This window comes from Botrytis porri (genome assembly GCF_014898465.1).
Source record: "Botrytis porri strain MUCL 3234 chromosome Unknown BPOR_006, whole genome shotgun sequence".
Taxonomy (NCBI): Eukaryota; Fungi; Ascomycota; class Leotiomycetes; order Helotiales; family Sclerotiniaceae; genus Botrytis; species Botrytis porri.
In genome coordinates, this window is record NW_024066080.1 from 262,608 (window position 1) to 279,106 (window position 16,499).

General features: G+C 38.8%; 5 protein-coding genes across 5 annotated transcripts; 2 read left to right on the plus strand and 3 right to left on the minus strand.

Annotated features, from left to right (window-relative positions):
* Positions 1-7: 7 nt before the first annotated feature.
* EAF01_004624 (uncharacterized protein) lies at positions 8-285 on the minus strand (the record flags this gene model as incomplete). Its single annotated transcript, XM_038912878.1, has 2 exons — positions 8-87; positions 153-285. 2 exons carry the CDS (start codon positions 283-285, stop codon positions 8-10), a joined length of 213 nt encoding a protein of 70 aa, XP_038770964.1.
* Positions 286-1,879: 1,594 nt separating this feature from the next.
* Positions 1,880-2,442, plus strand: EAF01_004625 (uncharacterized protein; the record flags this gene model as incomplete). Its single annotated transcript, XM_038912879.1, is given in 2 exon segments — positions 1,880-2,383; positions 2,395-2,442. 2 exon segments carry the CDS (start codon positions 1,880-1,882, stop codon positions 2,440-2,442), a joined length of 552 nt encoding a protein of 183 aa, XP_038770965.1.
* Positions 2,443-2,998: 556 nt separating this feature from the next.
* On the plus strand, positions 2,999-3,352 carry EAF01_004626 (uncharacterized protein; the record flags this gene model as incomplete). Its single annotated transcript, XM_038912880.1, has 1 exon — positions 2,999-3,352. The coding sequence occupies one exon, from the start codon at positions 2,999-3,001 to the stop codon at positions 3,350-3,352; it is 354 nt and encodes a 117-aa protein (XP_038770966.1).
* Positions 3,353-4,327: 975 nt separating this feature from the next.
* Positions 4,328-5,077, minus strand: EAF01_004627 (uncharacterized protein; the record flags this gene model as incomplete). The annotated part of the gene is made up of 1 exon (XM_038912881.1): positions 4,328-5,077. The coding sequence occupies one exon, from the start codon at positions 5,075-5,077 to the stop codon at positions 4,328-4,330; it is 750 nt and encodes a 249-aa protein (XP_038770967.1).
* Positions 5,078-7,701: 2,624 nt separating this feature from the next.
* EAF01_004628 (uncharacterized protein) lies at positions 7,702-9,297 on the minus strand (the record flags this gene model as incomplete). Its single annotated transcript, XM_038912882.1, has 1 exon — positions 7,702-9,297. The coding sequence occupies one exon, from the start codon at positions 9,295-9,297 to the stop codon at positions 7,702-7,704; it is 1,596 nt and encodes a 531-aa protein (XP_038770968.1).
* Positions 9,298-16,499: the final 7,202 nt, after the last annotated feature.

Consider the following 16,499-nt stretch of genomic DNA (forward strand, 5'->3'; position numbering starts at 1 on the left):
TTTAGTCTTAACAACTCTGCGTATTCGCATCGTCTTGAGTTTGTTTTAGATGACAGGAAAATAGAGTGACCATGGAGGGAGACCAGCCTAATAATTGACTGAATACTTCACTTCATAGGAAATCAGTCTCTTGAGAAAGATGTGTTAGTCACCACTGAAGATACTTGAGTTGGGAAATGAATCGTAGACATGATTTTCGCAGTTGTCGTTCTGTCTGATCTCGTCATCTGTACCACTCATCACGAAAAGTAACATTCGTGGCAGGTCTGTTTTCAAGGTGAACATGATAGAAATCTTCAGCCAACCTCATCGGTGTCTTACACTCGACATAGAGAATGAAAGCAGAAAATTGAGGCGCCTAAATTGTGGCTTTACAAGTGTTGCTCCTATCAATTACCCCGTGCTTACTGGAATGCAGCGCGAAATCTCGGTTTCGTCTATCTACACCTCGTGATTGGCGTCGAGCAAAACATGGCTTGCAGAAAAGGAGGCTAGGTTTCTTAATTCTCCCACACCGTGAGCACTGCCTCCACGGGACAAACGCACATCTAATACTGCACATTATGGAAGAAATCATGTCGGCCTCGGACAAGATCTTAACTGTGTTTCTAATTTCAAGAGTATACTTCTGATGCTACCACAATGATGGCAATTCACTATTCGAATTTTATTCTCAAAGCAGTAATTGCGTACTTTTTGTAAACGGTTATAGATGCTGCCAACGTCAATATAACCGGCTCCACAAATGGGCCTATTGGCACGCATAACTGCGATCCAAGTGTTCACTGCTCAGAAACCCGGTGGTACGATGTGACATTTCTCTATCTCGGCAATTAGTAAGACGCACAGCAATTCTCTTAATGCTGAGCTAAGTATTCTCTAGTACTATTCACGCAGCAACTGTTCGCTCCCTTCCGGGAGAGAGTGCATGGGCATCTGCCGCGTATAAGGCTTGCTGTCTGTTAGTTCCTTAAACAGGAGTCCGCCGAAGTTTTAATATATTTTTGAGAGCCAGTATGTTGGCAAAGTCACCTCTCCAAATGGCAGCACGAGCGAATACATTATGCATGGTTGTACGGTCGTAAGATTGGAGACCGAGATGTGGGGATTCAATTAATGGATGTGCACTTAATGCAGCGATTTTCAATGATGACTGTCATAATTCCTGTGGACTTGGTTTCCTTGACAAGAGCATAACGATGGGAGTTATGAAGATGATAGATGTTGACGTAACCGATACAATCAAATACTCTACATACCATGAACCCCCGCGAGATGCCCCACAAGCTAGAGCTCCGTATGTGCACTATGCACCAAAGTCACAATAAGCTCAGTTGGGATTCTTCATGCTCCAATCTTACCGTTTTCGGGCGATGTCTCTGGATCAGCAACTGATACGTGTAGGTGATATTCAACTACATGGCCTTTGCCAACTACTTCCAGGTCATACGCTTTGTTTTGTACCACCACACATGGCTATTAATCCTCGTCATACTGTTTCTAGTGTCGGGTACTCCATGGCCACATCTTCTCAATTCTCTGCATTGCAGGTACTATGGTCGATTGCTCAAATATGTATAGGGTCGTGTACATTGTATCAATCAAATGGTTCACAATTAAATATTTACGGATACGTCGCCTTCGGGTTGACGGTAACACCCTATGTTATTGCTATTATCATCAATCTGCTAGCAAGCTTGGTCAGTAGGCAAAACGACAATATCTTCCTTCATCGATCAGGGATGAAGCAAATAATCGCGGTGCAGTTGTGGATGGAGTAGTTGGATCTATCGACCGAGTGGAAGCTGAAGACGAAAACATAACTAGCGATAATCAGTTAGGCAAGCTCGGTGACTAGGCTATTGTGTTCAAGGGAAACATGAACATAAAAGGACGATTCACTTGCGATTCGCAAGTGAATTGCGAAGTAGGCACAGCTGAAGATCTACCAAAATACACACTCATTCCTCTAGAAAACGCTCCTTGTACACCGCCAACTAGGACCAAAAAACTGAAAAAATATCTCCTAGATATATTTGAAGACCCTGCCAAAATTGACAAGCGTCTGGTCTCTGAAATCCAAGCTCAGAAGAAAGGAAAATATATACTCAGCATACCCTCCCATGGTCCCTTCACGCGCCTATACCCAACTAATCTCGAACCTCTTTCTCTCTTCCTCGCCTCCCTAATTCTCGTCACTGCCGTCGCAGCTCCCTACACTATAATTTACGTTCTCACTGGCTGGCAAAAGAGACAAGCAACTTCCACCCAGATCAATTTCGCTCTTCACTGGCTATGTCTGGGACAATCAAGCGGATTATTTATCGCGGAATTTGCAAGATATACTAGGAGTTATTGGGGATGGATACTACGTTTTGTAGTGGTTTGTTATAGCTGGGTACCGATTGGGGAGTTGGTTGTTGTGGCGCAGGAAATGTATGAGTTTGGGCATTGTGAGTCTTTATAAAGTGTTTGGAGTTGTTTTACGACTTGCAAATAGATCAGATGAGAGTATTTGGAATCGTGAGGAAATCAAGGTTCGTCTGTTTGTGAGATCATACCTAGGTTGTTCATTCCTAGTGAATTCTGCTATCGGCATTTGCGAACCGATATCAATTAATTATCTACGTCTACAAATGTTTGAATGAGCGGTGTTTCATTTAAGTCGACGATTCAAATTTCTCTGCAGTGATTTCATTTTCATGTACAAATGCTTTGGCGGTTGATTCTGAGGCTCGAAATTCAAGGGATAGGATCTACAATGTGAACACAGCATACCTGATTCCGTCTCATTACGGCTGCTCAATCACTATTCAAGCATCATGCCGTATGTTTGATCTTAACATTTGTACGGATGATGAGGGATCTATAGATATGTCTCCTACACCGAACTACGAAAGTGTAACACTTCAAGAACAACTCTCACATGCGTCGAGAACGCAGAACAACAAACTAGCCAGACCAATAATCATCAGTAGACTCCAATCAAACACCAAAAATGTGCAATCCGGTCATCTACCTCTGCCACCATCTTCCCACCGCCCTAAATCCTACTCCATGGTTGAGCTGTTCCACGCACCCCACCCAATATCGCCGCAACAGAATCATCCCTAAGAGCTTTGCTTGTAAACCCGCACCAGGAACCATCGTTGTACGGCGTCCACCCGTTCACATGTTTTGTCAGAGATGTAGTGATAAGTGGAGATTAGGAGGATTGTATGAGAAAGAAGCTACGAAGAGCATTGCGAGAGTGGATAGGGCGTTGGCGGGAACAGAATTTCAGTTGACGAAAGAAGATATTCAAGAGGGCTTGAGGAAGGCAGATGAGTTGTTTGGGCGTGAAGGATTCTAGCTTCAAGGCCGAAGTGAAGGGTGGTTTGAGGGGTTGTGGGGTTTGCTCTGAGGAGTTAGTGGATGGATGGGTTATGAGAGGTGGTGGGACAATATAACGTCATATCGGTGTATAAGCGACGTTTAGATCTACAAGCAGCCAATACTACATCCGAGGTTAGCCACGAACAATAAATCTCGAGATCAGTTGACTGGATATATTCTAGATATATTGTCAAACGATCGTCTTACTAGGATGTTCTACAAGCACTTGGTATCCAAGCTAGCGGACTATGGAGCAAAGAGTCATTTTCAACGGAGGTTCATCATGGAGGGAAGTGACGGAGAATGATTGTTTGGGACTTTTCATCCTTACATTGAGATTTTCAAGAAAGGGAAGAGTCAATATCCTACTCCATTCTTGAGCTTCGGCTTAGAAGGCACTGCTTCTCGTGAAGGAATATTGGATGGAGCAGCATAGAGATACAATGTATCTGAATAGTCTGAAAGTCTTTCATCCATGTTTCCTAGTCCTCGTGAAGGTATTTCAATTGTATTGATGGGTTAGAATATATCTTTCCCTTATCAACATACTCAATTTTCCATTACAGTTCCAAATTTTTCGATGTCTACCGCTCGGTGAGGAAACCACAACTTTTATTTCCAACTACATGACGTGAGCCTTTGGATTCCAGCTCTCAAATGAAACGATTAATACTCCTAGCTTCTGCATTCAAGTCAATTGATACGATATTGATTCAATCCTTCATGTCACTTCAGATAATGAAGATTCAATCATTCATATCAATGCAATCAATGAACATTCAGTCATTCATATCAAGTCAAACAATGAAAGTTCAATCATCCAGGTCAATTTGTACCATGGATGAACATTCATCCAACTCGATCCAGAGATTGCCTCTCTATTTACCCATAAACGACCCATAAATACTCGATTTCAACTCATTATCAGAAATTTAAGCACCCTCTCTACACCTCAAGACTTTGTACCATAAAATCTCGGCTTCGGCGGCTTCGGAATCTCCTTGATTTCCATAACCTTGTCTCTGCACCACGGATCCGGACAAGGACAATCCACCCATTTCTCCTCATGCGTCGGATTCGCCACCTTCTTTTCCCACGCCTCCTGTTTCTCCTTGATTTTCTTACACTTTTCACAATCCGGATCCGTACATTCGTACTCGATGTATATTTTATGACAACGATGGGCATCTTCCACACATGCCATAAGACCGCAGCGTCCATTACATTTAACCATTTCATGTTCGCGTGAGCAGTGTTTCGAGCGACGCGGACAGATTACCCATTTAGGTGTTCCTTTAGGATGGTCTTTTTCTGTTTCTTTTTTCTTGGTGGGAGATTTGGATTTGGAGGGTTTGTGCTTACGATAATGGAAAACTATACCTTCTGATGATTCATCGTCGTAGGAGGAATCGGAAGGTTTATAACATGACCTTTTTCTTCTCCCACCACGATAACGATGATACGGATAGTCCTTCTCTTTTTCCATCATCTCTAAATGTACTCTTTCCGCCTCTTTTCTTTCCCTTTTTGCTGCTTCTTTATTTCCCTTCTGAACTACTTTTCTCCACTCCCTACTCATGAGATTCTCATCGATGCCTAACCCAGAAAGATCTCGGATACTTTGGTGATACCAATCTTCGATTGGTTTTGAGACTTTCCAATCCCGGAAACTATGGCGTGTGCGATAATGCTCTTCGACCATTGTCATGAGACGTTGCAGGAAAAGAACAAATTTAAATTGGTCTTTTTGTGGTTCGAGAGGAAGGTGAAGGTTCCAGAGTCGTAGAGTTTCATCGCGGGACTGATGATGGTGTGAATGATGGGAGGAAGGGAGGGAATCTTGTCGTAAGTAGACGTGTCCGAAGAAGGGCCATTTGTCGCTGAGTGAGGGGTTAGTGATGAAGATATAGAGATGATGGGGGAGGTGGGTGCAAGTGGGAATGAGAATGGAAATGGAAGACTTGCCTAGCGGGATCGGGTAGAACAACCATGATTACAGATTAAGTAGGTGTCGAGTGACTGGTTCTTTTTAGTGAAGATTGAGGGAAAGAAACGATCGTACAGAACAGAATGAACGAATTATTGCCAAAAGTATGCTGATGAAGTATATCTATAATGCTGCCTATTATATTTGCTAAAATAAATTTTCGTGAACAACAAATTAATTGGAGGTGAAATTAATACATACAACGACCAGTACTACTACGCATACTTTTTCCTTCAATTTTCCCCGCAGCGAAGTTCTAGAATAAGAGCAATTCTTCACTCTTGAAAAGAAAATAAAAGTGGCAACTAATGACACTATGAATAAATATGAAAAGCCATGCGACCCATTGTCTCGATTACCAAATGGTCAATATAGGTCTCTCGATGATTCATCCGGCCTAAAAAAACTGAATTAAAAACTGTTCGAGAGCAAGAATTCAGAAATGGACGATTTCCGTATCCATAACGTAAGTCATGGCGTAATGCGTCTAATTGTGGGGGACCACCCCATCAAAAAAGCAACAATTCAACAATGGTCCGTCGAAAAAGTTTAAGAGTGCAGGAAATGGAATCTCGACTTTCTGAAGCAGTATTAGGAGTTCAAAATGGAAAGTATAAGTCTTTATATGAAGCTGCAAAAGAACTGGGGCTTTCTAAAGATACTGTGACGCGACGCGTCAAAGGGGGTTCATCGCGTTCTGAAGCACGTCAATCGCAACAGAAACTTTCTGCTGTACAAGAGAATGTACTTCTTAAGTGGATAAAGCAATTGACAATTAGCGGCTATTCACCAGGCCATCAGTTGTTAAAAGAATTGGCTGAGGAGTTACGTTCAAAACGGACTTATAATTTGGATTGCCCCTCATTTGACTCCCTTGAACTCCCACCACAACACCTTCTTGGTCATGAATGGGTTCCACGATTTATCAAACGACATCCTCATCTTACAGTTGTTATTGGCCGTCGAATTGAATCTGTAAGAATGGATGGTGCAACCAGGGAAACATGTAGTACTTGGTTTGACGCGTATCAAAAAGCGATTCAGGATTATGGAATTGAGAAGAAAGACGAATATAATATGGATGAATCTGGACATTCAATTGGGACAATGGAATCAACTCGAATTATTATCGATTCTACACTTCGTACAAAACATCAAGCACATCCAGGCCGTCAAGAGTGGATTTCAATGGTAGAGTGTATTTGTGCGGATGGATCCATTCTTCCACCACTCGGGATTTTTAAAGGTAAAAATGTCCTTCAAAATTGGATTCCGAAGGAAGTTCTTGGTAGCTGGTTCTTTTCAGCAAATACAAAGGGCTGGACAAGCAATCTTCATGGATTAGAATGGCTAAAACGCGTTTTCGAACCTGCAACTCGTGCAAAAGCAGGTGGCAAATATCGGCTTCTCATCTGCGATGGCCACGATTCTCATATTAGTGGAAGCTTTATAGCTCACTGCCTTCAAAATCGAATTGTACTTCTTATACTTCCTCCTCATACCTCGCATTTGCTTCAGCCACTTGATGTTGCGGTTTTCGGTCCATTGAAAAAACGGCTCACCGCAGCACTTTCTGATTTGAATCAAGCTCAACTTGTACGAATACAAAAGATTGAATGGATGGAGGCATATATTAAAGCTCGAGCCGACGTATGCCATCATCAAAATATCGAATCGGCATGGCGGGGAGCTGGGTTACATCCATTTAATCCACAGAGAGTGTTCCGTACACTGGGTCGAGAGTTTACCCCCGAAGTCGAAATATCCAAAGAACCAACCCAATTTGATATTTTTAACCAAGTCTTCGTCAATAGCTCACCCCCGGATGTAGCAATCTTACAAACAGCAAATAACCTTTTAAATTCAACAATTGAAAATGATACGACTCTTTCAACCCCGGTTCGTCAATACATTCGAAAATTGACGATTGGGAGTGAGCAACTTCGAGCTCAAAGTATTGTTCACCAACACGATGCGAATAATTTACGAGCTATTATGAAGAAACGTACGATACGTAAGAAAGGAAAGAGACTAGTTTTGAAGGGTCATTTTCATATTTCTACGCAAGAATTATGTGATGCAGTAGTGGAAGTCGAAAAAGCTACTAAGGTACAGACAATGAAAAAAGGAAAAGGGAAAGGGAAAGTAATTGAATATGAAACTGAAACTGAAGAGGATATTGGAGAAGAAGTTGAAGATGAATCTGAAAGTGATACTGGAGATTGTATTATAAGTCAACTACCCCACTTTCCGACCACCCCCTGTTTCCGACCACCCCCTGTTTCCGACCACCTAAAAAATTCATATTATCTACACTTAAAACTTTAATAACTCAATAACTATTGAACTTCAATGAAATCGCCTGTAGAATCACTTTCTATAGCACTAGAGCTATCATCTACCTCATCTTCACGATCTCCAGCTTCAATTTGTGTACGCCTTATAGCTCTAATCCCTGCGAACTTCGAATTTGGAGATACCACAACCTTTCGCCTTTTTCTAGGTAATGCTTCATCTAATTGATATTCTAGCTTTCTAATCTTATTCTCTGCCTCTAAGAGTTCATAATCCTTAGCATCGAATCCTTTTATAATCTTGCGAAATAGTAATCTTCGTGTTGGCAAATCGATCTCCTTCTCTTGAATCATTATATCTCTATATTTTCTGATATCGGCTCCTTTTTGAGGGGTTTTCCATTGAATAAACGATGAATATATATTCCATTGAAGAATAGGATCATCATCAGATTCAGGATTAAGTGATAAAACCTCTCTATTGCTATTTTCAAGCAAAAGTCGACTCATAAGAGGTTTAGCCATATTTTTGGGCCAAAGACCACTAGCTTGCCACCCAGACTTGATATTTTGAATAGTTAAACCTTCTATTCTAGCCTTCTGATAGCAAGAAAGGAAATTGCGCTTTCCAATTGGTGAGGAATCGGATAATAGACTTAATTTATTAAGTTCGATTCGATATGCACTTTTTAGGGGTGAGAACACAGATAAATCGAGTGGTTGTAGTACGTGTGACGTATGTGGTGGGAGAAGTAAGAGATATATGTTGTTATTAAAGCATTCTAACATAAATGCTGTAGTTTCATGGCTTCCGTGTCCGTCCAAAATGAGGAGTCTTGAATTTTCCGGCTGAATAGGGGTAGTTTGAGGGATATAGATCTTTTTCAGCCATTCTAAAGCTGTAGCATCTGTAGTCCATCCATTTTCTGTAGCGGTAAAGTTCCAACCCTTGAATAGAGTCAAATCTGTTGGAAACCATTGTTGTTGAACTGATTTTCCCTTATATATTACAAGGGGAGTAATGCTTTTTCCATTGGCTGAAATGCATTCTATAAAAGAGGTCCAAATTCGAGATCCAGGTTGCTTTTTTTGAATAAATCTTCGATCAGTGCTTCCTACTACTAGTCCATTAAGACCCTGACCCTCCATTATACCTGCTTCATCCATATTCCATCTGTTGGCCGGCTTAATAGCCTTGATTTCAGGGATTGCGAGGTTCCGGAACCACTTCTTAATAATATCAGATGTAGCACCTGAAACTCGTGCAGAATCGATTTGATGTTGCTTCTTAGTTCCAATATTAGGATGCCTTCGAAAAAAGCTATGTATCCATTTCTTTCCAAGTGAGGGATCCTCCCCTCGTACAATAAGGTGCTCTGCCATCTCTCTGATTTGACGATGTGTAGGGCTAGTACCAAGAGCTTCCTGTACTAATATCCATTCTGCTAGTCGATTCTCCTGAATTGGAGATAACTTTTGAAGTATTTGGGCGCCTTTTTGATGCGAAACTCCACCATATATTCGATCGTGAAGTGTGGTACGTGGAACACCATAATCCAAGCTAGCTCTTCGTATGCTTGCTCCATTTGTAATCGCTCTAAGAGCCTCTGCGATATCTTCTTCGGTATATCTATTCTTCATATCACAATTATAATAATATCAAAATTTCAAATCAATTGATTAAAGCATTGTTGAGTTATTCAAAGTATAAATTTTATAATTACTCAAAGCGGTGTGGTTTTTGAGGTGGTCGAAAAGAGGGGGTGGTCGGAAAGTGGGGTAGTTGACTTAGTTGATTGTTGAGTAATTGAGATTTTAATAGAGTGGTTCCCCGCAATTAGACGCATTACGCCATGACTTACGTTAATCGGCTTTGAAAATTTGGCGAGGGGGTCGAATAGGAGGCCGACAGTGTTGGTTTGAGTAACCCGCAAGTAGCCTACTTGTATGTAGAAGAAGAAGAAAATTGCCGAAATCAAGCTTTTCTTCTCGAAACAACGTCTATCACGATTGTATTCGCTCAGTATAAACACAAAATCAATTCCGTCTCTTTTACCCACCCAGCCATCCACAAGGATGAAGATGAAGTAAGTTCCATGCATTAAATTGACTAACTAACATCTAGAAAGATGGGTTAATAGATATGAATTGCCATGCAACTTGAGTTGGCCATCAATTCAACCCCAAGGCACCGGCCTGAACAAAAGAAATTCAATGGCGACTGAACCTAAGATCAAACACTTGAAGTACCTCTGAACCATTTTGGAACATCTCTATCCTCTTTATGGATTTCCTCCAACTTTTTTGAGGCTGTGTCGCTGTATGATATTATCAGCAATCTTTCCACAGAATGATAAACTCTCAAACCAAACACAAGAATTCATTTGACCGGAAACTTTGATATTTACGAACTCAATGAAAGAAGTAAGAGTTTCGAGAAAGTAAGCTTGAGACGGCCATCTTCGGGAACTTCCCAAGGATTTCCTATTAACAAAGACCATCTTTCCTGCTCGTCACCAGTGCCGACTCTCTTGGGCATACTTTCAACTACTCATTCATTCCTTCTACATTTTACTCGATCATTTTCATATATCTTTAAGATTTCTGTAATAGGAATCGGAGAAACTTGCGTAGTATTGCTTCGGGTAGAAACTTCTTGTTAGGTGGGCTCGAAGGCTGGTTTGCTCCCATACCAGATGGTCGTGGCGTAAGGCTTTGAGTTGCGAGTAAAGGGGTTTTTGTATTATCTCGTTGATATTCGCAGTCGCTGTCATTTTGAAGTCAGAAAGATGAAAACACAGTTGCAGAGTGAAGATAAACACTGATCTCAACATAGGAGAATGTTGATTGATGTACTCGAAGACATGGAAGGCAAGTCACGCTCCAAGACCGACTTGTGCTATGAGTCAACAACTTGACATCAATATGTCGTGATTGTTCATATTCCCTGCATTCATAGGATGCATTTAGAATTTTTGAGTCACTACATAATCACATGTTACTTGAAAGTTGCCTCATCCATACCACTGTGATTACAAGACTCATAAATGTATGATATTATCCAAGTATTAGTAGCTCCAGAAAAAACTTCCTCTCCCATTCGAAAGAATATGTATACAACACAAGCAACAAAATCAAAACATAGTGCAAAGCAAAGGAAGTTCCTCTTCGCATTTTGAGTAAAAAGAGGAAGAAAAGAACCAATGGGTAAACAATTTCGAATAAATAGGATACGAAGATAGTAGGTGTAGTCAAGCGATATCACCATGATGAAATGAATGACATTCACATACCTATATTATGAACCATTCGTCGTTGTTCAGAGTCAACGAAGATAATACGTGAGTGGATTGTTAGACAAGACCATATTTGAATGAGATCTGAGTTAACAAACAAGTGACTTGCACTTGCCGTCTAATAACTATTGGAAGTTTCAAGTTCATCTACGATTCAGAACATTCATTCCCTCAAAGTAAACAAACTGGATTTTACTTAAGTACAGGTAAGTATTGGCAAGTACATGCATCGTCCAAACCTCATTTCAAACCCCTCAGATGTAATCATAATTTTGCTATCACAGCACTAAAGTCAATTCAAATATATTGCTAGTCATTGAATCTACTGCTACAAAGGTTTATGATGACTGACAGAATCAGATTGTTAACAGCTAGAATCAAGATTACCCAGTCGATTATCCAATCTAGATTCTGATTATCTACTTTATAATTTACTCTTCTCCACTTGACTCTAGACTAGTCAGATCATTCAGCTCTCCTAAGATATTGTTCCCGAGCGTTAGAAAGCTATGAACTATAGTCTCAATTCTACAGCATAGAAATCTCTAGATAGGATTCGGTATATTAGCAATATCAACTAGTAAATGAGCGAGTGTATGTACTTGATGTAAAATCCATAGATAAATTCTAGAGAATTCAATTCCAGTCTACAGAGACGAGAGTATGTCATATTATACTCCATATACGTTGTTTTAGAGCTCTCGTTTTTGGGAGTATAGATATAAAGGGGAACTCCGCCTAACTCTTCTTATTCCTCGTCTAATGTTAGAAGACTTCAAGATCATCAAATATACTAAGATAACTATTTTCTACGATCACATACACCACATCCGTTAGCATATATCCTATGATTAGGACTGCCAAAGCATCAATTTATATTCTTTTATGGTTTTTTAGGTTCCCGTATAGCTGTAATAATAACTTCGATGTCATACCCACATGCTGTATTGGTTTAAGAAGGATACGGAAGACGTAGCACATACGTGTTCGTAGGTCCTGTATGTCTAATTGTATTCTATCTAAAGAGCTAGCTATATACAGGAAATCGTAGGCCTTATATAGACGCTACGGAAAGAGCTAGTCTCTTCGCTTTTGCTCAGGGCTTGCAATACAGTAGCTAGGTGAATTGAAGTTTGAATTTTAGATACTATTCATTTATGCATTACATCCGGCCCTAGACAGCAAGCAAGCATCACAGAACCACAACATCACAAGATCATCCACCAGCCCTACTGACAAAACATTGAGACATCATAAAAAATATAGCATACACGATATAGCACCCAGAATGTCATTCATCACTTGAAAGAACCCTCTCTAATCCACCATCGTCCACCATCCACTCATCCATCCACTCACCCCTAAAAATAGAAACCGCAGAAACCAAAAAAACCGTAGAAAGAAAAAAAGAAAACTCCACTAAATCCCCTCTCCTCCGCCCCTTGAGTTACCAATCACACCTCGAAAGATAAAACATGCGATTTACCCTTAATGTCAACCCCACTTTTAGTAAAATCTTACTGTTTTTATAGAATTTATTGCTGCTTTAAGCGAATTGAATAGATAACAAGCTGTCCCCCCCCCTCTCAAAATTCGATATTTGAAGCTTTTACTTGCTTTCTATCAACTTTAATGAATTTAGAGTATTTGAAGTATTTAAAGCTTTTTATAAATTATAAATAAGCTCTAAATAGGATTTCGAATTAGAATATAATAAAAATTTAATAATTTTGAATAAGATGTAAATAAAACATGACTTTTATAATACTTCTACCACCTAGAGTTTATTATATAAATTTTCAACCAGCGATGTAATTTGATTTGTTTAAAGGCCTAAAGTGGGGATGTATTTAAATGCGTTTTACATTACTTACACCTTCAACCTTCGTACTCATCTATTCAAATACCAGTCTGCCTCGTCTCGTTTCGTCTCATCTCATTTTAAACAATGCCCTCTTGCTTCAGCTCAGCTGGGATATCATTGCTTGAGCCCTGCAGGAGGTGGGGATTATGGATATGAAATGAATGGAATTCCATCAGATACATCAATCAATCTATTCATCATACAGCGGAAGATTAGAGTATGTACTGTACAGTGGGTTGAAAGAAGAACGCATACAGCAATAAAGATGATAACACAAACGCGGAAGAAATTCCTTCTCCCCGCCTACCTAGATACCTCCCACCTATCCTCACCGGAAATTACCCACCCACATTGAATTTTGAAGGGGTCCCCCTTTTGAAGTTCAGGAACTTTCCTTCCTTTCGAGCTTTGAGCTAGGAGGCTAGGTACCGGTATTCAAATATAGGGAAAGAAAAGCTCGATATGAGAATGAATAACCGGGGTGGATTTTAGTAACTATACTCGAGGAGGTTATCAAGAGGGAGAAGAAAAAAGTTAATTGTGAAAAAGAAAGTAGATCATTACATACAAATAATACAGCGTAGTACTATATATAGTAGAAGCTCCTCTTTTCTTTATCTTTCTTTCGTCTTACTATCTTCTAGACTTCTATTATTTATTCTAATTCATACTATAGAGTCTTACTCTGAATGATTTAATAGGTATATTAAAAAGACAATACTATTTTGAAAATATCTTTTAAATTAGTAATTCATATTTTCGATTTCAAATTAAAAAGTAATATTTAAGAATTTATAAATCACATTCTATTTTTGTTTAATCTATATTATTATATTTACTTAATTTTGAAATAATAATATTTAAGAGAAAGTCTCGATTTTAACAGGTTTAATATGCCTGTTTTTTCGTTCAGTGTAAAAGAGCATTCACTCTAAGGAAAATCTTCTTTATACTAGAGCTATTACGGGGTATTACTATTAAGTCTGTACACTGCCACCACACCACACATACTACAGTACAACACAATACAAACTCACTCATGAACATATAACTTAGCAAAAGAAAAATTAATCCCCGATCCGGCAATATATCTCCGATGATTTCTTACTAAGGTACTCTTCCTCTGTGAATTCGTAATAAACATTTACGCAGAGATTATGGCTTAAACTATCTGGCTGACTGACTAACTAAGTGACTGATAGAACTTCCGCTATATCCAAGCAGAGGTGTAAAAAATTGGACTGGAATGGATTGGATTAAAGTGTATGGCGAGAAGTATCAAACCGCTAGGACTCTAGGGTTCTAGGATGGTAAGAACTAGGAATACTTGCTTTGGAATTGGGAAAGGTGTATTTGCTCGATTGGGATGTACCTCGAGTTTTTGGTCTTGATCTGGGAGTGGAAGGGGAAGGGGAAGGGGAAGGGATAAGATAGGATAGCTCGGATGGACATGTAGGAGAGACTCTGATATAAGGGGTAGGGTAGGATTTGGTAAGGTGGGTTTATTCATTATTGTAAGTTATAAGTTGTAACTTATATCAAGATTCAAGACTAGAATACACAGCGCAACCTCCCCCCTTCCCTTCCATCATCTCAACTCTCAAGGTCCAGGAACATACATACATACATACAAACCTTTTCCCATACCTCATGCCTCCTTTACAATCGCTCAATCGGGAGCCGCTCGATTCGTGCAAAATCCATAACGAGAAGTATTATTCGTGGAGATATCTTGAATTGGATGGGATGGGATTACCTAGTGGTATATACTTAGTTGAGACTTGAGGATAGGAGGTGTGGGAGGGGACTGTATGAGTATGTAATTTGTATCAAGGAGAGGTATCTCTTTTCTTTTCTTTTCTTTTCTTTTCTTACTTATTTATTAACTTTAAATGAGTAGTTATATATATAATTATAATTATAATATAGAATGTTAAAACGAAGAAGTAGAAAAGTGATTTATTCATCTATCTATCTTCTATATATATACTAATACTATTCAAAGATATATAAAAGAGAAGAGAGAGAGAGATAGTATATATTATAATATAATACTTTAGATAATTACTTATTAGAGTACTTCGTAGAGATATTAATTATAATATGAATATTATAAGAGAAATCTGAATCGAATCTAGAGGCTAGAATTCAAGATTAATATACATACGGTTCTGTAAATTATATCTAGTTTATAGATTCTAGAATTCTTTACTATACTATACTCTAGGAAGTTAAAGATTTGAAAGTAACTTCTCTCCCTCCCTCCTCTCCCTCTCTCTCAACTATAAACAAAATAAACCCTAAAGATTAAAATTTCATTCATATCAGCAGGAGATTATCGATATTATGACTTATTTGTTTTTCTATAATATACTCTCTATATATGTAATTAATAGCTATAAACCTAAGTAGATATATTATATATACAAGTCGTAAATAAATTCTAGGCCTTTTTATTCTCTCTTAAATTTTTCTCTTCTTTATAACTTTTACTTTTTACTTTTTACTTTCTTAAATTTTGCAAACTCTTTTTTCTTATTTCCGCGACTCTACGACTCTTTAAGATCATTATAATTACGAAGTAGATAACATCGATATACTATATTATATCATACTAATTATATTATTGAGAATAGAGAAAGTATTAAAGTATATTAATATATAATTTATACGATAGTTGAATAATAGATATGATTTACATGTATAGAGTATATACTTTTATAGGTCTCAGTAGGTACTATAGCTTAAATAGAGAGAGAGAGAAGGAGATCTCGAACGAATTATAGTCTAGAATCTAGAATCTCTAGTTGAAATTTAAATTAGATTTAGATTTTGATTTCTATCTATCTATTTATTTATTTATTCATTTATTTATCTATCTATTTATTTATTTATCTATTCATTTATTCATCTATCCTATTAACCTGAAAATATATACTATATTATTACGAGACTATTTCTAAGAGCATTTAAAAGCTTTATCGCTATACTATAAAAGTGTCGGAACACGTGACCAAGGGCGTAACATGTAATGTTACGCTTTATTCTACATATATACGAAATATATAAGTGGGGGTAGTATACATATATAGATATAGCAATTCCCTTTTCGTATAAAGAGGATAAACAGAAATAAACAAGTCTTTACCTATACATATTGTATATACACACCTTATTGTTACGATGGTCTGCCACAATAGACGTCACGTGACCCCGACGCTTAGGTAACCGGATCAGAGGGATCATTAGTGATCCAGTTGATCGGATCAGAGGGATCATTTGTGATCCGACTGAGCACAGAGAACGAAGGTCTATATAAAGGAATGGGTTTCATTACAGTGTAGAGCTTCGTGCTCAAGATCAATCATTAGTTTCATTACTATAGTTACGAGAATTGCAACCAGTTACAACCTTATTGAATTCCTACTTGAAGTCTAGTCTAAACCACCTCGAGAGATCTCTAGACACTTCCACGTGACCCTAGAGGCAGCTCCCGTAACACTTTGAGCACCATTTCTGCTTCAAGTACCGATTCAATACCAACCGACGATATGGCACCCACCAGTGCATCCGCGAGCAGTCAGGCACAAGCACCCGACACCGACGATGTCGAGATGACCGATGCTCCCAAGGAAATTACCATCAACGAAACACTCAAGATTGCCTTACCAGACAAATACCAA